At 51.6% G+C, this 27,732-nt stretch overlaps 2 protein-coding genes across 2 annotated transcripts in view; one reads left to right on the top strand and one right to left on the bottom strand.

Moving 5' to 3' along the window:
• The window catches only part of LHX4 (LIM homeobox 4), an 11,432-nt gene extending 5,486 nt beyond the window's left edge, over window positions 1-5,946 (top strand). Inside the window, exons 2-6 of the mRNA XM_017815691.1 lie at window positions 960-1,131; window positions 4,194-4,396; window positions 4,575-4,729; window positions 5,287-5,458; window positions 5,549-5,946. Of these exons, the coding sequence (XP_017671180.1) occupies window positions 960-1,131; window positions 4,194-4,396; window positions 4,575-4,729; window positions 5,287-5,458; window positions 5,549-5,946 (1,100 nt within the window). The remainder of the gene's footprint in view (window positions 1-959; window positions 1,132-4,193; window positions 4,397-4,574; window positions 4,730-5,286; window positions 5,459-5,548) is intronic.
• A 3,887-nt stretch (window positions 5,947-9,833) lies between these two features.
• The window catches only part of ACBD6 (acyl-CoA binding domain containing 6), an 83,194-nt gene continuing 65,295 nt past the window's right edge, over window positions 9,834-27,732 (bottom strand). Inside the window, exons 7-8 of the mRNA XM_017815938.1 lie at window positions 14,518-14,548; window positions 9,834-10,436 (exon numbers count right to left, since the gene is read on the bottom strand). Of these exons, the coding sequence (XP_017671427.1) occupies window positions 10,282-10,436; window positions 14,518-14,548 (186 nt within the window). The 3' untranslated portion in view covers window positions 9,834-10,281. The remainder of the gene's footprint in view (window positions 10,437-14,517; window positions 14,549-27,732) is intronic.

The raw sequence follows: 27,732 nt of genomic DNA, 5'->3' as shown, positions 1-27,732 counted from the left end.
CTTGCTGTACCTCCCATTTATTCCAAGCTACGGGCAGAGAGAGAGAGAGAGAAATATCCAGCTCTCCAGATCTATGGAAGCTGTGGATCTATAGGCGAACGTTGTGTAGGAATCTGGATGGCCAGGGATACATCTTGCCATAAGAAAAGCCTTCCTTCTGCAAGCCTTCCTTCTCACACTCCCACAGTGTGAGGGGCTGGATGTGGGGAGGGCTGGATGGAACTGGACCTGATGCCCCCGGATAGCTCTGCTCCAGCTTGGCCTTGCTTCATCCCGCATTTTCCAGCCGTTTCCAGCGACAGGAGTCTGTAATACCCTGGCTGGATGGGAGAAAGCAGGCTGTCCCCATCACAGGAAAACCGGAGTCCAAAGGGATGCTGGACCATGGAGGATGCGAAGGCATGTGGTGCCCTGACACTGCGGGGAGAGGGGCACCTGCAGGAGGGGCCGGCATGGCCAGCACGGGTGGCTCGTGGTCCTCGGGATGCAGGGGGAGCGGAGGGGAAGAGACTTTTGTCCGCGTTGACAAAGCCTTTGGCGGTGAGGTGGAGGTGCCCTGCACCCCCAGGTCACAGCTGGGACCCCACAGTTGGTCCCACGGGGACCAACAGGCTGCGTTCCTGTTTGGGGTTTGTGGGATGCCGTTCCAGAGGGAGCGAGAGGCAGGCAGGGAAACAGGTGTCAGGGAGCAGGACACGGTCTGGAAAACGGGGTGCAGAAAGGAAAACTTCACGTGTGTGTGTGTGTCCAGAGGAGCCGGTGGGACCGTGGGCTTTGCTATCCCAGAGGGTTTTGGCAAAGGTCGGCAAAGGCAGCTGTGCTGGGACACCTCCTCACCCCGCAAAGCCCTGGCATATGCCCAGGAGGGGCTTTGCCAGCCGGGTGGGGGCCCCGCGGGGCCGACGGGGCTGCGGGGGCTGACGCTGCTCTTCTCTCCATCCCTCTCCCCCCCTACCCAGAGATCCCCCAGTGCGCCGGCTGCAACCAGCACATCCTGGACAAGTTCATCCTCAAGGTCCTGGACCGGCACTGGCACAGCTCCTGCCTCAAGTGTGCCGACTGCCAGATGCAGCTGGCCGACCGCTGCTTCTCCCGGGCCGGCAGCGTCTACTGCAAGGAGGATTTCTTCAAGTGAGTACCCCTCGGGGGCACAGCCCCCCCGAAAGCGGCGTCTCCCCGCCTGAGAAGCAAACACACAACCTATTTTTAAGCATAATTTCGCCAAAATCTTCCAACGCCTTTTGTTGTCGTTTTTGTTGTGAACATGAAGGGAATGTTGGTGCTTTACAGCTGCCGCAAGCTGGGTGCTGGTTGTTGGGATTTAGCCATCTGAAAGCCCCAAATCTCCCTGATGCTCCCGTGCCTCCCCTGTGCGGGTGTTCAGCCCCTCGGGGTGACAACCTGCGGCGGTTCGGCAGCGGCCCCGGCTCCGCTCGGAGCTAGAGGGCAGGAGAAACCCGCACAAGGCAGCAATAACGCTGCCTGTTCCTTTCAAGTCTTTCACTCGCCTCGCCGCGATTTGCTGATGCTGTTTCTTTCCCTTCACCTTTTACCTCTTCTTTTGTTCCTCTTTTTTTTTTTTCTTTTATCCTTTTTTTTTTTGCTCCCATTAGTGTGAAAACCTCATTTGATTGCGTTGGCAGCTGCCTCTGAGCTGTGCAATGCCCCAGCCTTGGCGTTTCCCTGCTCCCATGAGACAGGACAACCTGTTCTCCATTAAAAATGGACTTCTCAGAGGAGATGCTCTGGTCCCTGGCTGCCGGTGACATTTGGGAGTTTTTCCCAAGGGATGGCAGAGGGTCACCTGTCACCCCTCACCACCAGCCAGCTAAACCAACCGATGGCCATTACAATTACTCCCCAGACAGCACTTTACCTGCCTGCCCATCCCCGTGCTCTCAGGCCTCCCACATCCCCCACATCTCCTCCTCATCCATCAGGACCAAAGATGCAGCTTGAATTTCTCCTTCCCAGCGACGGTCAAAGCAGCCGCTCCAGCCTGGGTAATAACACTTCACTTCTGATATTTTCCAGCCTATTAATCTCCAAGTCATTTAAATAGTCGCCCAAAAGGTGCGGGTAATCAATGTTAATTGGAGTTGAAAGATCAGTGACTTTCTCAGATGAGGTCCTGCCTGGATTATTTGGTGCCAATCAATAGCAGCTCGGCGCTCGCCCGGGCACTTGCCTCACCTTTCCTTCACCGCTCATTGATTTCGGGGAAGGGAACCTGTGGAGGACGTGAGGATTTCGGCTCAACTTCAGAGGCAGTCGGAAATGCGGGAGCTGCTTCGGAAAAGATCAGATTGATTTTTGATTTTTATCTTTTTTTCCCTCCCCTGAATCGCAGCTCTTGGTCCCCAGCCATGGGTGTCTCTGTGCTGGGACCGGCCATTCCCAGGTGGTGTGAAACCCCCACCGGGATGCTGGAGGAGGTGTTAAAATGGCTTTTATAGCGTTCTGTGAGAGGGGGTGGATAGGCAGAGGGAGGATGGGGGCTGCAGAGCGGGCACCAGCTCAGCCTTTGGAACAGAAAAGCATCGTCTGTCTGTCCTACCCCTCCCTATGTACATGCCCGCCTCCCTCCTTCCCTCCATTTGCACCATCCCTTCATGACTCCCTCCATCCCTTCGTCCATCCCTTTATCCTCCATTCCAACCCTCCCTTCATCCTTCCATTTATCCTCCATCCATCCCTCCCTCCTTCCTGCCATCCCTTTTTCTCCATTCAAACCCTCCCTTCATCCCTCCCTCTCTCTGTCCATCTCCTATCCATCCCTCTCCCATATCTCCCTCCCTCCTTCCTGCCCTCCCTCCCTCCCACACCTTCCCTACCAGCTGAAGTCTCCCCAGCAGATGTCCAGGCACTCTCCCTTCAGGATACAAATCCAGAAAACGAGGCAAACCAGGGTTTTCCTCCTCACCTTCTGCTTCCAACACCCTGGAACAGTGCTGGCACCACTCATGCCCAGTGCCTGCCACCCATCCCTGGGTGACACCTGCGTGACTTTGGGACTGTCTCAAGGCCCCAGCCTTGGTGGCTGTGTCCTGGCTTTCCACAGGGCATGAGAGCGTGGGGAGCCGTGGGGCTTGAGGGTGGTTTTGCACCATCAGGGGATGTTCAGCCCTCAGGGGACAGTGAGAGGTGCGTGGGATGGCTGCACCCCCCGGGCTCCCCTGAATGCCACTGCCTGCCCCTGCCTGCCCCTGCCTGCCCTGCAGCCTTGGGGCCAAAAGGCTTGGGTGTTCCTGGGCTGCCTCCTTCAAAGCAGATTGAGCTGTTTAAGGCGTAGAGGACAGATTATTCCAATAGCTTTCTCACCTGGGCTGCTGCTGCAATGCCTGAGTGACTCCATGGGGTCTGGGGGTCCTGCTGATGGAGGGTTTAGGGGCACTGCAGGGAGCAGGGGAGACCCTGCAGAGCCCTTGTGGTGCCAATGGGAGGTGGACATCTGCCCAATCTCAATCCCACAGCATCTGTTGCTGAAAACACCAGCAGAATGTCCACTTACTTTTGACTTTCTCCTGTGCTGCCACCACTTCATGGCGTGTGTCACCCTCATGCTGTTAATTCAGGGAATTCACTTCTTGGACGCTCCTTCCACACTTCCTGCACCATTCCACGTGTTCCTTGCATGCTTTTCCCACATTCCCAAACCACCACACTAGCACACTCCTCACACACCCATTGCATGTGCCTTCCACACTCCTTGTCCCATTCCTGCACACTCCTTTCATGCTGTTTCACACTCCTTGCACGCTCCTTGCAGCCGAGCTGGTGGCTTTGCTCATTCCAACACCTGCCCCACAGCAGCCCACCCAATGCCCCTGCCAGGCCCTCGTTATGGTGTAAGAGCCCCATCATTCTGCATTAATCTGGGATTCATCTTGCCAGTGGGGCGGCGTAATTAATTTATTTGGTATTAATGTCGATGAAATATGTACTGTCCTTGCAGGGGAAAATCAGGCAGCCTATAAGCATTAGTTAAAAGAACCATTAAAATCAAACCTTCCTCAGCTCCATTAGGCCGGTCTCTCACTCTGAGGAAGATAAACCCCCGCCGTGTGAAGTGTCATGCATAATAAGGTTGATTGCTGGTTTAAACTCTGCCCTGTCTGCTGGTCCCAGTCCCATCTCTGCCCAGCAAAGCCCACCTCGCCGGGGAGCTCAGGGTCACCCGCTTCTCCCTGCAGGCGTTTCGGGACCAAATGCACGGCGTGCCAGCAGGGCATCCCCCCCACCCAGGTGGTCCGCAAGGCCCAGGACTTCGTGTACCACCTCCACTGCTTCGCCTGCATCATCTGCAGCCGGCAGCTGGCCACGGGGGATGAGTTCTACCTGATGGAGGACGGGCGGCTGGTCTGCAAGGAGGACTACGAGACTGCCAAGCAGAACGGTAGGCACCCCTCAGGGGCTGCGAGGGGCACAGCACACCGAGGGCCGGCCACGGCTCGTGCCACTGGTGAGCCTGTGGGAAGGTGTCCCTGCAGGCTCTGGGACGGCTGGTTCTGGGGAGATATTCCCAATGCCGTGGGCTGGCAGTCCGGGGATGGTACCGCCTGCTTCACTTGCAGATGACTCCGAGGCGGGCGCGAAGCGGCCCCGGACCACCATCACAGCCAAGCAGCTGGAAACGCTGAAGAATGCCTACAAAAACTCCCCCAAGCCCGCCCGGCACGTGCGGGAGCAGCTCTCCTCCGAGACGGGGCTTGACATGAGGGTGGTGCAGGTGAGGCCGTGGGGGTGCCCCTCTCCACCCTGCCCCCAGAGAAGGGTGACACTGAGGTCCCTCTGGGGTGTCTGGGTGCTACATTTCAGGGGATGCAGGAGTGGCAGAGGTACTGGGGTGGCATGGCTGCTCGGGAGCTGGGCTGCAGGGATGTTTGGGTCCTGGATTGCATGGGGGTGTGGGAGATGGGGTGCAGGGGTGCTGGCATGCAGGGTTGCAGGGGTTTAGGGGTGCTGGGTTGTATGAGTGTGTCCCTCCCTCCTTGTTGTCCCTCCTTGCCCTCCAAGCTGGGCGCACTGGTGCTGCATCCAAGTGGCCCCCCCTCCCCAGCTGGCATACTGGGTTGCAGGGATGCTGGGATGCTGGTGTGCCGGGGTGTTGGCATGCTGAGGTGCAGGAGTGCTGGATTGCAGTGGTGCTAGCGTGTGGGGTTGGAGTGTGTTGGGTAGCAGAGGTGCAGGGATGCAGGGATGTAGCAGTTCCATGGGGGTTGGAGGCAGGAGCGCTGGCACGCAGGAGTGCCGCGGTGCCATCGATGTCCCCATTTCCCGCCCCAGGTGTGGTTCCAGAACCGCCGGGCCAAGGAGAAGCGGCTGAAGAAGGACGCGGGGCGGCACCGCTGGGGGCAGTTCTACAAGAGCGTGAAGCGGAGCCGCGGGGGTGGGAAGCTGGAGAAGGAGAGCTCGGCCGAGGACTGCGGTGTCAGCGACAGCGAGCTCAGCTTCCGCGGTGAGCGGGGCGCCCGCGCGGGGCCGGGGGGCCGCGGGGCCGCCCCCTGCGCTGACCCCCCGCCTCTGCTGTCCCTCCTCTCCCCGGCAGAAGACCAGATCCTCTCCGAGCTGGGCCACAACAACAGGGTTTACGGCACCGTGGGGGACGTGGCGGGCGGACAGTTGCTGAACGGCGGCTTCTCCATGGAGGGGACGGGACAGTCGTACCAGGACTTGCGGGACGGGAGTCCCTACGGCCTCCCCCAGTCGCCGTCCTCCATCTCCTCCCTGCCGTCCCACCCGCCCTTGCTGAACGGGCTGGACTACGCCATGGACGGCAGCCTGGGGCTGGTGGCCCACGGGGCGCAGGGGGTGAGTCAGACGCTGCGGGCCATGGCCGGGGGGGGCCCCACCTCCGACATCTCCACGGGCAGCAGCGTCGGGTACCCAGACTTTCCCACCAGCCCGGCCTCCTGGCTGGACGACATGGATCACCCCCCTTTCTAAGCGCTGCTCGCCCCCCGCCCCGGCCCCCTCGCTCTCCCCCCAGCCCGCAAGCGCAGCACTGAGGGCACCCGCCGGCGGTTGACCTTTCCAGGATTTCCCATGGGAATTGGCCCCGGAGGGCTGCAGGGAGGGGCGGGCAGCACTGGCGGTGGGTAGGGGCGTCTGTGCTCGGGGCGGGGGGCACGGATGCCTTCGGGTGTAAGCACAAGAGAGGTGTCGGCGCACGGGATGCACGGCGAGGACCCGGCGCAGGGCTGGGGCACGGCCGTGGTGTGGGACAGCGGGAGGGAAAGAAGGACAATCAGGGATGGCAGAGTCCGTCCCCGCACCCGCGCCAGCCCCGCAGTTCCCGCACCCCCCGGGCCGAGCACCGCTGCTATTTTCAAGAGTTATTTTTCGATACGGAGTTGAAATGCAACTCGGCGCTGCCCGGAGCCTCAGCAGAAAGAGAAATCTATATTGTAGAAGGGTTTATTTTGCCGGGGACGTGTCCGAGCGGGGCCACTGTCCCGCTGCCCGGAGCGGTGCTGCCAGGGAAGATCCTACCTGCTCCTGACGTGGTGACCGCGGGGCCATGATTTATCCCTGGGCACACAGGAGTGTTTATGGAGCATCACTGCGGTTTCACCATGGTCACGCGATGAGGAGGAATTAAAAAACAATGCCTCTGGCTTGGGATGCCCACTGGCCAAGCTGGGCTGTGGTGGAGCCAGCAGGGATGCTTGGGACTGGCACCTGGAAAGCAGCTGCTGGAAGGGTGGGTGGGAGAGGTGGGCAATGTTTGCTCTGAGGGTATTGCAAAAAATTCCCCCCAAAAGGGGGAAAAAAGAGTATTTTGTCAGCTGCAGAAGCAGCTGCATGGTGGGGAGTGGAGGGGATTGGGGTGTGAGATGTCCCTGGTATAGGCCATCCTTTGGTGCCGTGGGGCTGATGGCACCAAGGGTGGGTGCAGGCATCCAGGGAGGATTCAGGTGGCTTTGGCACATCCTGCAAGCCTCATGGGGTCTGCTCCTGGCCAGGCCCACCCAGCACCAGCCCCTTGCTCAAAACCCATGTGCCTGTCTCCCCCAGCACAGTCTGCACCCCCTACCCTCAGACATTCAGCTCCATGGATAAAATCCAGCTCCACACTCTCTGCCCGGGGTGCCCAGCTCTGTCCCAACCCCACAGGGGTGCTCCAGCCTCCGGGTCCCTGCCATCCCCTCTGGCTCTGGGGTGATGCTGATGACCCCAGACTGCCATTCATCAGGGAGGGCTGGGGGTGGATCCCCTCAGCTGGCTGCTGCCAGGGGCATTGGGAGCTCTGAAAGCAAAGGGGAAAAAAGAATAAAAATGAAAAAAAAAAAAAGCCACACAAGAAAGCACATCACTGGTCTGTCCCTGTCCCTCCTTGCCCCTCCAGCTGGGTGCATTGGTGCTGCAGGAGCTGCCCCAGCTGCATCCACGTGCCTCCCCCCTCCCCATCCTTGGATGCTGCTTTGTGCCAAGCCCCCGGCCTTGCTGGCACTGGTGGGGAGGGGGACAGGGGAGAGCCGTGCCCGCTGCTCTCCATCCCCCTTCGACAAGGCCAAATGTCTCCTCCTCCCTTCGCTGTGTAAATTTTGTACAGTTCCAGAAAGTGAGAGTCTTGTTTCCTGGGGGGAAAAAAAAGGAAAAAAAAACCCAACAAAAACAAAAACCCAACAAAAATAATAATAATAATAATAAAAATTTTAAAAGAATAAAACCTTATTTATTGCCATGTCTTGGGGAGAATCGATCCTGCCCAGTGCTCCTGAATTCGGGCCCAGGGCGTTGCTTTTGTTCCCTGCCTCCGGTGCATTGGCATGAGATGTGTACAGTCACCCCCTCCGCTGCGAGGGAAAGCGATGGCAAATAAACTCGGGATGCTCTTTAGCAGCTGCTGTCTTTGGGATTTTCTTCCTCAGTGGGAGGGCCGTGGTCACCATCAGCACTGCCTGCTCCGGCACCCCTGGCTGTTTGGGGTCGGGATCGCTGGCGTCCTGTCCAGGAAGCTGGCATTCCTGTATGGAACAGGTGACGTTGGTCATGGTGCCCTGGCTTTTTAGAGGGGTGGGTGGGTTTGGGGTGGGCATCTCCATCAGTGCCACACGGCACCCCGAGGTGCCACAGCTTTCCCGCCACCCCGCAGAGGTGGCAGTCGGTGCCCGGCTGTGCCACCGCAGCGCTCGCCCAGCACAGGTGAGATGGAAGAGCCGTGCCAGGCAGGATGGGGGGGTCCAAGCCCCTCCGTGGGGGCACCGGTGTGTTGGCTTTCTATATTTTAATCATTTTAACATTTAATGCTTCTCAATTAAAGTGATTTCCTGGAGTAGATGCCAAGCTTAGGGCGAATGCACATTAACCACTTTCTGTATCGGTAGTTAAAGGCACCAAGGGATTTAAACAGCAATCTGCAAGGCTGCTGGGGAAAGGTTTGGCTGAATAAAGCAGATTATAAACAATAATATATGTCTTTCTCTCCTCCCCCCCCACCCCTGCTTTCTTTTTTTTTTTTTTTTGGAAAGGCTCCAACCTCACAAACAGACCTAAAGTGCTATAAACATCTCCAGGGCTGAGCGCTCGGGCCCCAAATGTGCTCTCTGAAAGCACCAGCACCGTGGCTGCTGCTTTCCATCCCGGCTTTAACAAGGGTTTTTTTACTACCCAGCGTGTCCATCAAGCCAGGCAGTGGCTGTGCATTATGGCACTGCACAGCAGTGGCCTCACTTGTCCCCAGCCTTGATGCCACCACCATCACAGAGCCAGTGTGACCCCAGTACTGCGGTTGGGTCTTTGCTACCCGGATGCAAAATGCCTGGGCTGTGATGAGCCCGGGCACTGCCAGCCTGGGGGTGCCCTGGGCAGGGCGAAGGGGAGCAGAAGCCATTGTAGGCCTTGGTTTAATATTAATGGAAAATAACTCTCCAAGCCATTTTCCCCACCATGGAGCCTGGCCCGTGCTGTGTGTTGGTGCAGTGGCGGTGCCGGAGCCAGTGCAGTGACTTTGTCAGCTCTGGCAGGAGCCACAGACACCGTCAGGGGCCAAAACCCTCACGTGCCTCCTGCCCAGCCGGTCCTCAGCAAAGGGAACATTCCCATTTGTTTTCCTGAGGCTGGATGTGCTGCAGAAAGGACTTGATGGCAAGTGGCTTCCTGTCACAGCAACGGAGATTTTCTATGCTCCCCCCAAGGCTGTAAATCTTGTCTGGGGAAAAGCAAACTCACAGCAATGTCCCACAGGGATGGCACGGTCTCCTCTTGCCACACACGCACCCAAGGCAGCAGCCTCCCTCCCACCTATCCCAAAGCACAAACCCAGCCCTGGCAGCTCCTGTGACTCACCAGCACGGCCCAGTCGGGACCCTGATGAGGAAGCAGGAAGCCCCATAACCATCCCACCTCACTCCAGCACTCGGGCATTGCCATGAGGCACATTTTTCCCGCTTTCTGGATATTTGGACAGCTGAGAAGACCATGAAGTACCTGAGAGGCCCACAGGGGAGACAAGGTGTGTGCAGGTTTATCTCTGTGCCCAGCTCTTACCAAACCCCAGCTCTGAATGAGCCACTCCAGGGAATGGCACATGGCAGGAGGACCTGGAGCTGATTATGGAGGCGAGGGTTTAAAGCCATTTTATTCAACAAAGTGGTTGTGTGATGTGGTAAAAGTCCTGTCAGCTTGGAAGGGTTGGTTAGCAACACGTGTTATGTGAGAAACAGAGGGACAGACAGACACTTGTATGACCCTTGCAGGCCTCTCTGCACAGGACAAGAGCTTGAGCAGAGCTGTGGCAGCACTGAGCTACCTCCCATCCTTATTGCCCCCAAGGAATCAAGTCACTCCCTGAAAAAAAAAAAAAACAAAAACCAAAAAACCAAACACTCCATCTCGACACTGTGCTTTTATTTATAATATTTTGTTTGGACCCAGGGGAAAAAAAAAATAAACCAAAGTTCAACCTGAAAGGGAGAGATGAGCATCCCTCACCTGGCCCAGCAGCCCTGCCCTCCCCACAGTGGAGCCGACCAGTCAGCCCAGGCTGCTCCAGTGAGACAGCCAATGCAGTACTTGTGTTTGATACATTAAAATAATTCCTGGGGCCTTCTCCAGGCCCTCTCCCCACTCCCTCCCCCCTCAAATACTGATAAATGTCAGAGCATGCAGAACTCTGATCCCATCCTGCCCAGGGTATGTGCTTGGCCCTCGTGCTGGAGAGACCAGCCAGACCCTGTGCTCTGAAAGGTCCCCTTGAACACCCGAGGCGACTGGGGAGGGCAGTGGGGAGGGGGGGGAAGGGGCGTTATTGCAGAGCATCTCTGTCCCCCCGCAGGGTCAGGGCTCGCCGGTGCCGTGCTGCTGCAGAGCCGAAGTGATGGCTTTGGAGTCTGTCACCTCCTCCGGCAGGCAGCCCTCCTGGTCCCGCAGCCCGGGGTCTGCTCCCGACTGCAGCAACAGCTCCACGATGTCCAAAAACTCGCAGGTGGCAGCTGGAGGGAGAGAGGGAAGGGTTAGTCTGGGGATCCTGCCCCGAGGCGGCGGTGATGGGCGTTGCTGGAGCGGTGGCTGTAGCTGGCGGCTTCCCATGCGTGTGCCGGAGGCAGGAAACGCCGTCTCAGCACCTGGCCCGGCGCAGCAGATCATTTTTCGGGGCAGTGTTCAGTACACAATGTCTTACTTTGGATTTAATGGTGCAAAGGAAGGAGAAAAGACAGAGTAAGAGCAAAGCCAGAAGTCCAGGGGAGGTGTTACTGGTGCAACCAGCACCCCAGAGCCCACAGCCCAGACACGCAGCTGGCCGGGAGCCCAGGGGTTTGCACGGCATCATCTGGGACACAGAGGGAGCCTGGGCACAGTTGGCTAGGGCTCCTTCACATCCAGGAATGGAGACTGACCCTGGGAAAGGCCCCAGAGTGCTGGTGCAGCACTGCAGAGAGCCCCAAAGTGCCACCTGGGAAAGCATTCCCTGCCTGCTTTTGTACCAACAATTTATAATGCATTTATCTGTATCTATACCTGTATCTGTATCTAATGTATCTATTTATGCATAACATCCCTGTAAGTCCCCGCCCCTCACCTGCCTCCTGAATCTCCCAGGGCTCCACAGGCGGCACATTCCAGGCAGGACATCATCAGTACTGCCTTGCTCCTGGCTTTCATCCATCATTTCTCCTTGCAGAAACTTTGGATGGTTTTTAGCTGCTGTCCATCCCTTCCCTGAGCACCAGCTCCAAGGGGCCGTGTCTGTGCCCTCAGACAGCTGGTAATGGCACACACACTCACACCTGCACTAGGAACTGTTTTTAAATCCCTGATTTTCTCAGCCAAGACAGAATCAAGTTTGACCTGAGCTCTTCTCTGTCCCCAGGATGTAACAATCCTACCTAAGGACGTTAAAAAAAATAAAAGAACCAGGGAAATCAGGAAAACTCAACACTTAAGAGATGGACTTGGCTGTTATCAGCAGAAGTTCCAGACCCTGGATTTTCCCTTAAGCCCATGCAAAGCAGATCCTAGAGAAGCCAAAACTGCCTTATGAGGCTGTGAAGGTGGTACCTTTCCTCTTGCATTGCTAGCAATTGGTTTTAATTGTATTTTGGGTGCTTTTATAATGCTACTGACTGACTCTTTTAGTAATTAGAGAGTCTTTTGCATTACTCTGCAATTCTCTACTGATCCAGCAATGTCTCATTAAAATAAAGTCAACGTGCAACTGGAGCTCATACTGAAGATAAAACAAGGAGGAGAAAAGGGAGAAGGGGTTAGTGAGGAAGCAGGTGGGGGGTGTGGGTGAGGCTGAGCTGAAGAGCCAGAGGGCACATCCCTTTGCAGAAAGCAGACTTCCAGAGATGCCAAGGAAGCTGTGGTGGCAGGTTCCGGGGATGGGGAGCTGGGTGCCCACACAGGGAAATGCAACTTTCTCGTCTGGTGCCACCGTGGGGCACAGCTCATGTCCTTGAGCGGGCTGGGGACATCCCAGGGGATGAGCACAGCTGCTGGATTTATGGCACCCTGGGACCCTCGATTTGTCAGGGGCCGGAGCAGCAGCCCTGACACTGGCACGGGTGAAGATGAATTTCCATTCAGCGCAGTTCGCCTCCCGACTCCATTAATCCTCAGGGTTCAGATGATGAATTCTTTTTTTTTTTTTTTTATTATTTATTTTCCCTCCAGCATCCCCTCCCACTGCCCTGCCACAGCACAGACAGAGCCGAACAGATGGTGCTTTGCAGGGAAGCCGGAGCGCCCATGAGGATACAGAGCCTGCCCACTCCGCGGCCACGTGGCCACCACGGCTCGGAGAAGCCTTGATTTCCTCTGGGAGAGGCAGCAGCAATGATTTCAGTATTCCCGGTGGGTGAGTGGATGGATGGATGGAGAGGAGCCGAAGGCTAACGGGCCCTTCAGCAGGGAGACCGTGGTCAGAGTGACCAGCCCGGGGCAGAGCGGGCCCGGCAGTGGGTCCCACCGGTGATCCGGTGCCTCCGGACCGCGCTGCCGGATGGCCTCCACTTAACCTCCGATTAAACCCGGGGTCGGCGCCCATCGGAAGGAGGCAGGATTTATAACCCGCAGCAGGATGCAGTTTGACACCGGCTGTAATCAGGAGAGCTGTCACCACAAGGACAGCTGTCAGGCCACGCCGCCTCATAAAAAGGGATGCAGACACCCTAAAAGCAGTGCCTGCCTCGCTGGCCTTGCTGATGGGATTTAACCCTTCCCTGAACAGCCTCCAACGAAAGGGAAGGCCTTGTGAAGGCACTGCTCAGCTCAGAGACAGTTTTCAGAGGAGCTCTCACGCCTCTCCTCTGCAATTAACAGCTTGGTTGTGAAGTGCTGACCAAAATGGTATTGGGGGGTTTTCAGTGAGTTCCATTCAGGCCAACAGGCACTTGAATTCAAACCAGTCCCTCATTTAACAAGCTGTTTCCAAGATCGGGGGGATTTATGATCAGGTCAGTAAGTAAGGGAATGAGGACAGCCTGGGTGCAGTGATGGTCACCAGGAATAGCTGGGCACCTATGGACACACTGGACCTGTGTGCCAAAAAGGCTTCCCTAAGACAATATACAGGGAAGAGAGGCGGGAAGGGGGAAGAAAAAATTTTAACACTTAAAGCATTTGGGAAGAAAACCATGGTAAACTGTCACTATTGAAACATCTGAGCTGTCAGGGTGGATCAGAGAAACCGTTTCTGAAATAACGTTCATTAAATCAGTTTTGTTTGTTTGATTGTTAAACAGGCTGCCTCAGTCACCAGCCAGAGTGATCCACCTCCACAGAATTTACACTCAGGTGATGCATCCACTCTTTTTTTCACATACTGGCCTTGCTTGAATCAGATTCTCATGGATAAGTTATATATGTGCTATGCTTGTGCATGACCTACAGTAATGTACTGTGCACCCCTCCATAGGCAAATGTCAGTCCTGGAGTTGGGAGCAGGGAAAGCATCTTCCCAGGAGAGAGAAAGCCCAAAACGTGGAATGGATTAGGCAGAGAAGGAGGCAGTGTGGCATTTTAAGTGCTGTCAATCTGTGGACAACGCTGTGCTAAGCAATAGATTCACTACTCCAGTCATAATGATAGGAATTTGAAAAATAGAGTATCCTACAGGAAAGATGACATGGGGAGAAATCACACATTATTGTAATTACAGTCTCAGTTCAGGGGCCCTGGAATCTGGGAGTTTAGCTCCAGATCCAAATGCTGTGCTTTGGACTGATGCTCTGCAAAGCAATTTTGCCATCCTGTTAATGTCCTTGTGGAGAGATCAGGGAGAGAGAGAAAGACACAAACACTTCAGAATGACAAGTATGCTCTTAATTACAGTGACAGGCATCAAGAGAGAGTACAAAATAATAACTGGCTATGTCTTAATTTTGGGAAAAAATTATGATCCAGATTAAATCGATACTTTTTTCATATTCCCCCACACATCAGCACCGCATGCATCACTTCAGTCTCTACTCTTCTCATTTGGAGATAGGACAATCTTTCAATTAAAGACTCCTATAAAATCATGTATCTAATTAGCCTGAAACTGCAGGAGGGACGCGAACTGTGACTTCCCCCTGCTGATTTTTGTAGTAGAGAAGCTGCTGCTCTCTCAGCTGCAATCAAACAGGTTTGTCACCAGGACACGTAGAGGTGGAGGCCACCTTGGTCATCCCCTTCCCCTCACCTGTGTAACCTGTTAAAACTGATACAGACCCCCCCTGAAGGCCCAGGGATTTGGCATTCCCTAATCAGAGCCACTCCTGGGTCTGGAGGTGGCACAACCACATCTTAGAGACACACAGGTGTACAGAAAACTCTGCATCATTAACTGGGGGCAAAGGAAGGCTTTAAGGTGACATTTGCAGAGGAGAAGGAAGGGAAGATAGCAGTCTTCTTTGCTGCTTCTCCCACGGCTCCTACTCCTACCATGCTGGATTTGACGGCGGAGGTAATCAAATCCAGCTTCCCTGCTCATTTTTCTCCTGAAATTTGCTTTCTGTGCATTGAGCATTTACTCCAGCTGCAAATCCATCCTGTTAGAGAGGACAATGAAGCTGAGAGGCAGCTTACCATAATGGAGTGCAGTCTGGCCTTCCCCATCCTGAAAAAAGAGAGAGACTTGATTTTAGAGGTATAGGCAATGTTGTGGGGACACAAGTAAATCACAGTTTTAAATAAATAAGCTGAATCACAGCAATGTTTTAATTGACTAGATAAAAAGGCCAGGACATTCAGCTACCTGACAGTTGGGATTTGAATCATCATCCACCCATCACTTCATATTGACAGATAATCAATATCTATCCACCCGTAAGAGTGCGTGGATCACGTCATGACTTGAGTACAATTCAGTTCATAGTGTTATCACTTCCATCCCATAAAAATGAAGGATTTCAGTCCTATGGCCTTACTCTGGGATTCTCACTAATCCTGATGCTTTAGTGCAAGATGTTTCAGTGCAAGCCCAGCCTTGGCCTACTTGAGAGAAGGGTAAAGCACCGGGACGCTGTGCTGTACTCTTCAGCACAAATGATCACACAGAAGGAAAAAAAATCCAGTTTTTCTCCAACTGAATAAATCTTAGGTTCCTGCTCTTCAGAATTTACATCTACCCAAAGCCCAGGTAAGATCTGTTGGGTGAGGGAAGGGCACAGTGCTCAGGGATGAGCAGGTTGCCGAACTTGCGAAACACCTGCAGCAAAAGGGCAAAGCAAACCACGTGATTTGTAGGTGTTGGCACACAGCCCCCTCTTCCAGCTTAACACATACACCACTGCACCAGCTGCAGTGCTTTGGGAAGTGTGTCCCCTTCCCGGGCTCCTGTGTCCCTCCCTAGGCTCTGCTGGAGAGAGCACATGTGGCACATCCAGCAGTGCACACCCAGGCACCTCACACTGCCACAGCCTCGTCCTGCCACCAGAACAGGTGAAATAACAGAAGGAAAGAATTACTGGCCACTTTGCTTTCACTAGCCCATCAGGATTAGCCTCTAATTCAGTTCTTTGCCTCCTTAATTTATTTGCATCTGTCTATGGAGACTTAAGTTTTTAATTACCATCATCTCTGGGATTAAGGTGCAAATTCTGGTGTCTGTTGTGGATTCTGGAGCAGGCAAAAGGGAAAAGGAGAACAGTAAAACAGGTAGAAATCTCACCCATAGCTGGAGACTTCTGGTTTCCCACATGCTATTCTGTTTGATATTAACCCCGCTGAGCTGAAAAACTAGGAATCATCCGTGTTTCAGGGTGGGAAGTGCCACCTTTTGCTCTGGGACATTGCACCAACACAACAACCACAGCAACAGAGACAAAAGAGGAAAGCCAGATGTAACAGGCATTTGCTGCCTCAATATCCATTTCATGTCTTTTCCAAGCAAAGGAATGTGTCACTATGTCCCATTCACGTCAGTGAACTCACACCAGTGTTTGAGGACTCCTCATTTCAGGAGCCTCTTTCTGCCCAAACTGCAGGGACATAATGCAAATGGCTGTCACTAGAGATACTGCAAGCCAAAGAACTGAAGGAATCGAGGACGGCATCCATTGATTACTCCACATTAATAAGGTAACTGATCTGAACCAGAGTCCCCGAGCGCTCCTTAAGCACGTGCCTGCTCGGGGGAGTGACAGGGCCGGCACTGACTTCAGCAAAATACGGAGCAGGGCTGGGGAAGAAGAGGCAGCAGCGCTCCAGATGAGTTATTGGAAAGGCAGCATGTCAAATATGTGGGCTGGGGGATGGGAAGCCAGCTCCCCTCTGCATCACCGCCTTCAAAACTGCAGCTGACAAAACCCACAGGTGAATGGGAATGGAGCTGTGCAGCAGAAATCCCTTTCCACAGGAACACTTTGCTGCAGAACTCCCTATAAAACACACAGGACTGCTCCAGGAATACTACAGCCATTTGTTCCTCTTCCAAAGGCCTGTGGAAAGCACTGCTGCTTCAGCAGCCGGCTGGATCTAACGAGGCTTTTTATTTCTCTTAGATGTACTTCCTGGCATCTGTTGGGCTAAGGAGGGAGCGCGAGTCCTGGCATAGGAGATGCGTGTCTTTAATCCCAGTGTGGTTTTTAAAAAGAACTATTAATCCAATGTTATGCAAACATGGTTTGTACTTTATTTACGCTGTGGATTTCCCCCCCCCCCCCTTTGAGCGTTCTGGCTGGCCAAATGCTATTTGTTACACTCCTCAGATGCTGTGCTATTTGCTTGTATTTCCTCTGTGACAAATTTTAATCCAGGTAAATGGAAAAAGCTTTAGCGTGGTCACTCACTAAAGGCCTTGAAATGCCCTTGGGAAGCTGCTGATCTCAATCCCTCTTTGATTTGGCTTTTTGGAGCACCGTGGCTAATCGCAGCCCGACGTGCCCGGCTGTTCCAGGTACGGCAACGCTGAGCCTTCAGAGCAAAACGGTCACACCTGGAGACTAATCAAAGATTGGCTGTGAAAGTGAGGATTACAGCTCCCACTGTGGGAATTATGTGAGATGAATATTGCCCACGAGAAGCTGGAAATGTTTGTTTTGCAATGAAACACAGTGCGCGGAAGATGAATTAAGATGGCCTTGATGCAAGGGATATTTCCCAACATGCGACAGAAAGCAGCGGTTTCTAGAGCATCCTAGGGAGGTGCAGTGTGTTCTTCTCCCAGGATGTGCCCCTGTTGGGATGAGTGATCCCAGTGAGTGGACAGGGACAACCCGGTGCAGCCTCACCCAGCTGGCACCAGTCAGGATCAGGGCACCTGGAGCACATCCTCCACAGCCGGGAGGAACGCAGAGATGCTGACAGCGATCAAGGAACAGAGATGCTGACTGTGATCAGATGGATAGTTTCAGCAGATGGACCAAAGGGAAGGTGTTGAGTAGGGGAGCTGATGCTGGGCAGTGCAGAAGAAGAGATGGGCAGCTCTGGGGCCAACATACAATGCCAAGCTTTGCTCTATGCCAGGTGCCTCTGAGAAATGCCCTTTCATCATCACGTGTTAGCTGGGATGTGTCACTGTGACAGGTTAAAAAGGAGGAAACCTGCTCTAATTCAGTGAACTTCAACACAAAAGGCGGGAAAAGCCAGGCTCAAATCAGTAATACACATTCTGTAAAGGCTTGCAAGGCCCTGGTAGGTGCCTGTCCCAGAGCCCTTTTAGCAATGCTCCATCTATAGAAAGGAGGAGCTCCTGGAAATGGCAGAAACCCACACAGGTAGACAGAAAACAATCAGAAAGGAAAGAAAGACCATTACACACCGGAGTGTAAGAGTGCTCAGTCCCACACATGAATGTTACTGACCAACAGATCTGATTCCAAGCTTTCCCCTTGCCTCCTAATGTCGGGTGCCATCCTGGATGCCTTTTACAGCTTCCTGGCACATCTGGCCATGGCAGGATGACAGCCAAACTGCACAGCTTTGAGGGAGATGAGAGCACTTCCAAATACTTCAAAACCAAACCCCGAATGTCCATGTCTACCAAACCCATCCAAACAAAAGATGCTACAAACTCAGCAGTACCTCCTACATGCAATGGTCTGTGACAGATGTCACTCAATGAAAATCCAACTACCAGTGGATAACTTATTGGATAACAGGATTTTGTGCTGCTCCTGAGAAATTTAAGCAAGAGAAATGAGAGAAGATGGACCGAGCGCAGATGGACCAACTGTCTTATCCGCTAAGTGGTACTATGGCTACTGCACGTCAATTTTGTCTCATAAGTGATAGGATTATATCGGTGTTGCCGTCCCATGTTCATTCCTTGGGAATTTCTGTTCCCTGCTTAACCTAACACAAGTTCTGGACTGAAGGGCAGAGACACGGAAATGGCTCAGCTGAGCCCTTCTGAGATGCTGTACACTCTATAAAACATAGCTGCTGTTTCTTGCTGTTGCAAGTAGACCTTGACTGGCCAGTGTTTGGCTGTGGCTTCACAGGACAGTTTTAAACAGTGTGCTATAAGCATTGATTGTCCAGACCTGCCTCATTACAAGCTGTGTGCAGAAATCTCTGTGAGAGGGAGGGCAGCTACCCCTAAGGGAGACACCACCTCTTCTGCATCTCACCTCTTTTACTTAGCACTTAGTAGAGAAAAAGGAAGAACAAGTCTGTGATGGTTACCTGGGTGAGCTTTGGTCCAGCCTGACCAGTGATGAAGGTGAAAATGCTGGGACTGGCAGCCTCCACACCAGCACGAGAATCTCTAGGGGACTCCAGTGCTGCTCCACAGAGGCTTCATCTCAGTGCCTTCAATCACATCCCCAAGCACAGGCACTGTGAGTGCACCGTGAAAAGCACAGCAGAAAACATCTACACTGTCCTTTCCCTTTGAGGGATAGCATTTGTGCTTTTCATTTTAAGGTATTTTTCCCCCCATGTCACCTCTTTTTCTGTTCATTTGTGGCAACTTTCAAGGTGCACACTCGTTCCCATTGACAGGCGCCGAATGTTGGCAGGGATCACAGGAGATAAGAACGATGCGGTGATAAGAGTGTTTAACAGCGCTGGGTCCTGGGCAGCACGGATGGGTCAGAGGGAAGATAAATATTTACACTACATCTTTAGAAGGTGAGTGAATAAAAAGGGCCAGAATAATACAGCCTCTGAACAAGCACTGGTGCTTAGGAGCTGTAATATAAATCTCTGCAGCCTCACGACACACACTCACTCAAGCCAGGGAGATGAAAAATAGCAAGAAAATACTTCCCTCCACTTTTAAAAAGGGTTTTATTTCTCATTTATTTCCACTTTAGACTTCAACTTCCCAACAATTTACTTTAACCTCATCATCTTCTTATTCTCTCTCAGAAATTTTATCTCCAACAAGACTGAGGGTGAGGCTACAGCTAAAAGCACACCAGAATTTACATGTTAATACCCACAAATACGTAAAACCAGGCAATGGGGGTTAAAATAACCAGTCTGAACTCCATCAAACAATTCAGTAGGTGGCCTTAACCCAGCCTTTATATTCATTTTCACACTGCTTTTGAATGCAGCAGACTGGGTTTGTACACGTACATTAATACATGTCAAATGAATGCTTGCCCAAGTGAAGCAGATAGAGGAGTGGCAAATGCTGGCATAGAAAAGCGATGGTTTAGTTTGACATGTGATCCTGTTCCTTTAAAATCCCTATCTTAGGCCAGTGTGCACCCACATACACACAGACTTTTGCTTTTAGTTGCCTCCTGAGCCTTAAAGCAATGCCAGCATCAGTGCAATTTGAGAAACAAGACCACCCAACAGCTTTGTGCCGAAGTCTAGGATCCCAAATAGCTCTGACCCCAGAAAAATAAAGCAGATCTTTATGTTTTCTCCCTACTTTTGGTTTTGCTAAAGCAAAATATATTTGTGACTGCTCACCTTCACCAGGTGTTTTAAGTAGGTGGTCCATATGGGGATAATTAGTTGGCTGGTGTTTGTGAAGTGCTTGTAAGGTTATGGCTGTTAATGCTGGCATAGGCTGTTGTGAGACATCACCAGGTGCACCCTTGGTCCCAGCTTGAAGGCAGCTCAGGCACTCCCCAAGGATGGGACATACAATACTTCTGGCAGAAGAAAAACCGAAATCCATGCACTGGTCATGAACAGCTGTTATTTGGAGATTGCAAACAGCCCAGGCTGGCAAGTGCAGGGCTTGGGTATCTTCAAAGTTTGGTTCCTCAGTTAACTTCCACCTCCCCCTGCAAGTGGGTAGGTTTGGCAGGGACCCCTCTCTTACTGAGCTGTCCCTCCCCAAGAGCTCTCAGCTCTCTCCTCTGCCCCCTTCCTACCATTCAGACCTTTTCCTCCACTGTGCTGGGCAGATATCCCTGAGGATGGAAGGTGCTAGACAGATTTTTATCATCACCTCTTGGGCCATTCTCCAGAGTCTACTGCCAGGCTATCATTTGGCCTATCTTCTAAGTGCCTCACAGATAAATTAGATCTGCATAGAGAAGCAATTATTACATTTCTAATGGCATGAACCCTTACATCACAATCTGCTACTGAAAGGCAAGGAAAATTGCATTAGCTTTTGTTTGATTCAAAATTATGATCAAGGGAAGAGGGATGTTGAAGCCCTTTAAAGCCAAGCCTATGAGCTGGGGATCTTTCTGTCTGGGGACCTCCCTATTCGTATTTGCTGCCAGAGCTCATACTCGTGGTTCATTTAGGAGCACTAATTTGGAGTTAAAAGCAGCTCTAAGAAAGCTCAGAGAGAACAGGATGCCCAGGAAGCACCACTGGCTCCCTCCCGGAGTCTGCATCTGCTAATGCACCCAAACGCCCCCAGCCTGAGGAGTTCAGTGTGCCAGGGTTACGCTAATCCCCCATCGCCCTAGTTTCTAACTGGTGCCGCACCTAAATTTCCAAGTGCAATTTCAGTGGGATTTATCACATCTACTATGATCAGCATGTAGTGCTGCTGGCACAGACACAGGCTCTCAATATCCCAATGCAGACATGGCTGTCTTTAATTGCAGAACAAACCGATTTCTGAACCTACACAGCGGCTCACGCAGCAGCACCGAAACTCTCAGGGCTGTTTTGCTGTTGAGCATTTTCATCCTGTTTTGCAGCCGGCACTCTGTGCACAGCTGTGTATTTGGACATATTTATAGGTTATCCAAAGAATATTTGCTACTGCCTGTTACTTCCAGCACCAGGCATCTTGCTGGTCATCAAACAAGTGTGTTGGTGCAATAGAAAAGCTGCCAGGAAGCTGCGGGGATCAAAAATGTGTTTGGAAAAGTCAATGCCTAAAGCTGTAACAAGTGTCACGGCGCCGTGGCTGAGCCAGACTCCGACAAACCACACAAACGTGATCCCAGGCTGTGAACAGGATGGTATTCCAAAGGGCAAGATCCCAAAATCTCTCCTATCACGGCGCTTCCCTTCCCCCTCCTCGCATAAAAGTTAGTCGCTCCTGTACTGCTTTATCACTTTAGCGTGGCTGAGGCAGATACCTGGTTATTTAAGGGGCAGGATAAATGGGCTGAGACAGCTTTCCCATCCCCAATTCACTAGGGAACGCTTGGAAATTCCACCTGACACCGGGACCGCTCTGTGCTCTTAAACAATCTCCCGTCTGATCCGATTGTTCCCCAGTGGGGAGGCAGGCTGCAGCTAGCTCAAGAGTCATTGATTGGATTAACAGCCTAATTCCCAACAGATGAATAGAATACTGATGTCTTGTCAGCCCACATCATAGAAGGAAAACACAATCTGCTTCTACAGCCCCGAAATTTAACCCTTTGCTTTCCCACTCCCCCTCCCCAGGGCTGGACACACGGGTCCAGCACTTTCAGCTGGAGATCCTACCCATTTTAATGAGAAAAGCTATATTAACCTTTGGGACACTTTGCCTAATAATCTACATGCTATGGGATCACACGCTATTTTCCGTAAGGTCGGTTCAGTAAGAAACCCTCTTTTCATCCTTTCTACGCAGAAAAGATTTATACCAGGGACTTTTATTATTTTTCCTTCTCCCTTTTCCCATCTGCCATTAAAGGAAATACTGTATCCTTCACAGTAAGCTGCTGAAAATTCATTAGCTTAGTGACATTTATCCTGAAATATACAGATATTGAACGTTTTCTGAGCCTATCATTTGATCAGGAGGATGGATCTGCCTGGAGAGGAGCACCCAGCCAGGTTGCAGGAGAGGCATCCCTGCAATGCCCCCTCCCTCCAGCAGCTCTTGGCGAGCCCTGGGGCAGAGGAATGAAGCTGGGCACATCATTCGCTCTGGGAGAGCTCCTGTTCTCCACCTCCTAATGGAGACACTAATGTTTTCTTACCTCATAGAAAGACTGTGATAAGAAATTAATTGCTACTGGTCAAATGTTCACTACTACAGAAGCAGGACAGTGTGCATATTAAAGAGATTCTCCAAGAAAAAAAATTATTTATGGACTCCTTGGCACTGCCTGCATTTATTTCCTTGCTTGGGAGACAAGAATAAATAAAATTCATCCGATTTTAAGAAATGCATTCAAAATGACCTCTTTTTTTCTCAGATCACTGACATCCATAATGCTGTGGGTTTTGTTTCCTTCTAACAGCCACCTTTTATGCTTGCATTTACAGAACAGGCAGATATGTGAGGGTATTACTGTGAGGCACTGACACAGGTTGCCAAGAGAAGCTGTGGCTGCCCCATCCCTAAAGAGTTCAAGACCAGGTTGGATGGGGTTCGGAGCAACCTGATCTAGTGGGAGGTGTCCATGCCTGTGGCAGGGGGTTAGAATGAGATATCTTTAAGGTCCCTTACAATCCCCTCCTAGGAGTCTATGATTCTCTATACTTTTAAAGATCGTAAGGTTTGCATCACCTGAGATAAGGCAGGTTGTGCTGTGAAACAGAAATAAGATATTTCCACTTGTATTTAGATTTTACAGCTTGCATGCAGAGTGGAAACATTACCTCTGTCACTCCTTTACTCCAACAACCTAATTAGCCCAGCACTGACTAACAGGACTAATTGGAGAGAAAGCATGAGAGGACGGAGGTGCACACCCTTTTTTCCCTCCCTTCTTTCCCCCCTCCAGTACCTGCTATCCATGACAGTTTTCCAGACTTAGTGATTTCACAGCATCATTTTACATATAAAAAACTTGCTAGGAGACTGAACGAAAGAAACAGGCCTTCCCTCTCCTGGCTTCCAGTGTATCAGCCCCACAGAGAGCCCTGTCTTCAGAGACGTACATAGTCCTTCATGTTCACAGAGCTACCCTAACCAAAATAATTAGTGAAAGACATTGCATTGACTCAAACAATTCAATTAATGCCCTGCAGTATTTTAAAGTCATCCAAATTATTAGCTGTTTTTACAGTTTGAAACCACAATGTTTCATTTTCATCCCAGATGTGAATTGTTCCAGAATGGCAATAAATAAATAAGTCCAGTGAGCCCTGTCCAGCCCAGCCCCTGCCCCGTAACATGGCTGCGCTGTATACTCACGAATCCAGGTTAAGGATGGGGACTGGGGCAGTTGTGCCCTGGAACTAGCAGACTGCAGGTTTTATAAATACATACAGAAATAATTAAAATCTAAGGGGTTTAGAAGGGTTAATCTCCTTTAAATAATCTCTGCCACAAAGCCTGTAAAGTCACTGCTGGCCCCGTGCCCGCGTGGGACCGGCTGTCGGATATCAGGACAGCACGTGTGGGTGGGAGCAGAGGGATTAGGAGGAAGCGCTGCCTCGGTGGCCCATCAGTCGCGCTGCTCCCCCACATATGGCTGCCCCGGGCACTGCCGAGGGCTGGAACGCCGAGAGCAGGATGGGACCCAGCGCCAACCAGCAAGTCAACATGCCACTTGCTCCACACGATTAAAGAGAGAGAAGGAAGCTTGATTAGGCTGCTAAATTTAGCAGGCTGGACGGGAGACAGCGGGAGCCGAAAGCGTTGCAGCCACTGCTCGGTTCACCTCAGTCCTTGCTGATGGCAGGCAAATGCTGGCTGATATTTATTTAAAGGGATTCAGGGCTTTGGAAGTAACCTCTTTTCCTCTGCAGGCTTGAACCCACAGCCCTGGGTGGCCAAGGAGATGTTGCACTTTTAATTGTCATCCTCAATGGCCTCAGTGCTGCCACTCTGCATTTCAGGGCGTCCTCTTTGTATAAACTGTTATTTAAAGCCAACAACTGAGTGACCATTAGAGAGCTAGAAATCCAAAAGAAAGCAGGGAAACCACCCCTGTGTGGGCTAAAGCAGTGCCTGTCTGAACCCAGGAGTTTGATTCCCCTGATTTGGGCAAAAGCAGGGTCAGCTGAAATGCCCAAGAATCCCATGGCAGCGCTGGAGCACTGTCAGGGATGTTGTGGTATCGTGATGGTGACAGGCACAGTTGCAATAAAAGCGGAGCCACAATGTGCTGCAGGAGGAGCAGAGGTGCTGCTAATGGCCTAGGGAGCCTTTTCTCCTTTAAGTCAGTGAGGATAAAGACTTCAGAGACTCTTGTTTTGGTCCCATAAACCTTCCTTGGCTTGCTGTGCAAAACCAGCACTTTCCATGTTGGGATGGTCTGAACCATCCTCTGAACTCATTAAATGAGATCTGGATTTTATTAAGCCAAGCTTGGGGAAGCCTGGGCTAGCAGGGGAGCTGACTTCCAGTGGCCACAGCCCTCAGCTTGAAAGGCACTTTTTTTTTTAGTTCTCCTTCAGACAAACCCGGTGCCAGGAATCTTGCTCAGACAGCTCAAAGCATCTCAGGATAGCGCTGTGCCCTGCAGCCTCTAGACAGCCTTTCCTTCCCAGGCACTGTTTCTTAAGGATGAGGACTCCTCTTTCTGGCTAATCTGGAATTAGAGAGGACGTTTGCACACTCACAGCTGTCTGCCAGAGGGGGAAGGCAGCAGAGCCTGGATCCTGCCCCGAAGTGGACCACTGCCAGGGAGAAGCCGACTGCACGTGCTGACTTAAGAAGCTCCCGTCTCATCACCTCAAAGGGTTGCTGTTTTTGTGACATTCAGCAGCCTTTTAGCAGCCTCTGTGAATTGTATTAGTAGCTGATTTACCATTTTTTATTTTATAAGGCATGAAGCTGCTCTTTCATTTGCTCATCCACCACCATGTACAACTACACGTCAGACTCTGAAAACTCAGTCTATGATCATTGGGGCTGTTTCCCGATGGAAGAAAGGAGAAATAAATAGTGAGGGAAAAGGTTTATTGGTGCTGCTTATTCACAGACAGTCAGGTTTCCAAACAGCTATTAATGAAGTGCCAATACTGAAGAAAAAAAAGGAAAAATGTCTGGAGAAAACTGCCTCAGGACATCAAACTACATCAGTAACTGGAATTTCTCGATGGAGCCACAGTGCTATTAAAATACAGCTGAACTAAGTACTTGCAGTTTGGTCTGTCATTACTTATTTAGTGAGATGCAAAATTGATCTTCACTTTAAAGGGCTCTTTCAAAGTCTAGAGGCAGCACTTGCTCCCTCCTTGTGCTGTATAATAGAGGTGTTCCTAATGAAATTCAGCAGGAGCTGGAGGCAACCAGGGAAAACCGCAGCCAACTTTATAACAGACAGATTTATGTTCAGGGATGTCCTACTCTTTGAATGAGTTATTCTGCACAGGGCAGGGATAACAGGTTCACCATTCATGGGTTGTACAAGCATGGCAGAAGGTCAAGTTCCCTGGCGGTGCGCGGTCTGAGCCCAGGGCTGGGGCTGCCGTCACATCTGGGGCTGAGTTGAGCAGCTCCATCCCATTTCCTACTAAAGCAGCCCAGGGAGCCTCCTGGGACCAGCTGGGCCCAGAACTGGGCCCAGCCCATTCCACACCAGGGAGGAGCAGATGGCAGGTACTGGTGGTGGCGGCCAACGTGGGGCAGAGCTGAACCAGTGACCTCGAGGTGAAAGGCTTCGTATCTCCCATTATCAATCCCCAGAGCCCCCTCCGGAGTAAGTGTTGATACATTAATCTTTCTGACTGATGGAAACAAACTGCAAGTATAATATTCCACAGGGGAATCCTTATTTATATTGAGGCAAAACTACGCTTAAAACCAGAAAGTTAAGGGCACGCTTAGGTTTCAGTCTCTGATCAGAAATGTTAATGACATCCTTTTCCCCTTCCAAGCACTGAATTCAAAGAGCATGTCACCACACATTAGTCTCTGAGCACAGCCCCAGTGTGGATGGCTGCAGTACATAATAAACTGGTGTTTGAGTTTCCTCCTGTGCATGCTGTCCTCCTAAATAGTTTAATAACAAAGGAGTATATTTCAGAGTGCTGCTGGAGTGCCTCGATGAAGCATGTGGTGTAGGATAAATACCTCCACATCAGGACACTTTTCAAAGCCATCAGGCAGAGGGGTCAGTCTGTTGTGGGTTTTTTTAAAACTGCACAAGCTAATGCTTTAAGAGTGTCTTGATGGAATCAGGGAAATTGGATTGTCCCCCCATTTGCTGGCCTAAAACAAGCCTTTTTTTATTTATCCCATTAGAGGAACACAAGAGAAACCTTTTAAACGTCACTAAAATTTTCCCTGCATTGCAAAACCCAGTCAAAAGGGTTTTAATTTTCCCCGAGACCTCTTAAGTAATGCAGCATGTCAAGGTTTAATACATTGTGTGTAGGGGATTGTCTATATTCTGTGCTCTTTCACCAGGGTGATTCCACAGGGTCGGTCCTGGTCGCTGGATTTTGACCCTGCCAGCACTGAGCTGCCCAACTAGCCCACTCCATTTTAGATCAGGTCTGGTGAACAAATAAGTAAGTGATAATGAGATGAGATGCAGCCTCCCCTGGACCAGTCTGGGACTCCCAAAAATTCAGCAGTGCTGGTCACTCTCCAGTGGTTTTGTTCTGCAAACTGGGGCTCTCTGGGTTTGGGAGAACCTGTGATTTATTTGCTTATTTATAGAAGGACTAGAGAGACTTGGCAAGAGGTGCCTATGTGCACAAGGCTCCAAATTCCCCTGAGATATTTAATATGACAAACATAAGCTGCGTCCCGGAGGCAGAGCCCAGGATTGCAAACTGGCAGCACACAGCGTGCTAAAGCACAACAGTTAAAGATGACAACAGGGCCACAGGCCCTTGGAAGGCTGGGCTGGTGCCCACTCCACCCTTGCTGTCCCAAGGGCTGAGGGCATTAGTGCCAAAACAGCTTCTCATGGCCCCTCAGAGCCCATCCCACTTGTCAGCCAGCCTGGAAGCTATGGGTGATCTGATCTCCCAAAGTAATCCCAACTAGTAATGCTTGCTACTGAAATACACCATTATTTTGCTCCTACAGGATATGGGAGTTTTCTATCCACACTGTCCATGTTTATTTTTGAAGACAGTGAACACGTCATACCATAGCAGAAGAGGACCTGGGGTGCCATGTTAATTTGGGTTGAGCATGTAATTCTCCCCAGCCCTGGTTTTGCAGAGATAAGAGGAATTGGAGGGCAAGGAGTGTCCAAGCCTTAAACCTTATGTCCCTGAATTCACACATGTGCACTGAGAGCTGGGAAAGGTGCAGAGCCGAGGAGAGTGAGGAAGAGGAGGCACATCCCAGCCTCTCAACCACTCACAATAAAACCCAGCCCTGAGACTAAGATACTGCCTCCTGATCTTCCCTGTAGGGCTGCACAATCTATTTTACAAAATGTCAAAATTCAGCACGAAAATTGGAAAAAGGGGGTGAAAAAAAAAAAAAAATCAGACTGGCTGGTTATTGGACCAAGGGCTGTGTTAAAAGGATCAGGAGGTGGTGGGCCAAGTGGTGGGGGAGGGAATGGGATAAAGTAGTGGGTCTAATCAAATCAGTTTAAAAAGCTGCAGCCTCTCCGAGTTAAC

The sequence above is a fragment of the Lepidothrix coronata genome, unplaced genomic scaffold, assembly GCF_001604755.1.
Source record: "Lepidothrix coronata isolate B3197 unplaced genomic scaffold, Lepidothrix_coronata-1.0 Scaffold52, whole genome shotgun sequence".
In the NCBI taxonomy this organism is placed as follows: Eukaryota; Metazoa; Chordata; class Aves; order Passeriformes; family Pipridae; genus Lepidothrix; species Lepidothrix coronata.
This window is presented reverse-complemented; position numbering and strand designations above follow the sequence as displayed.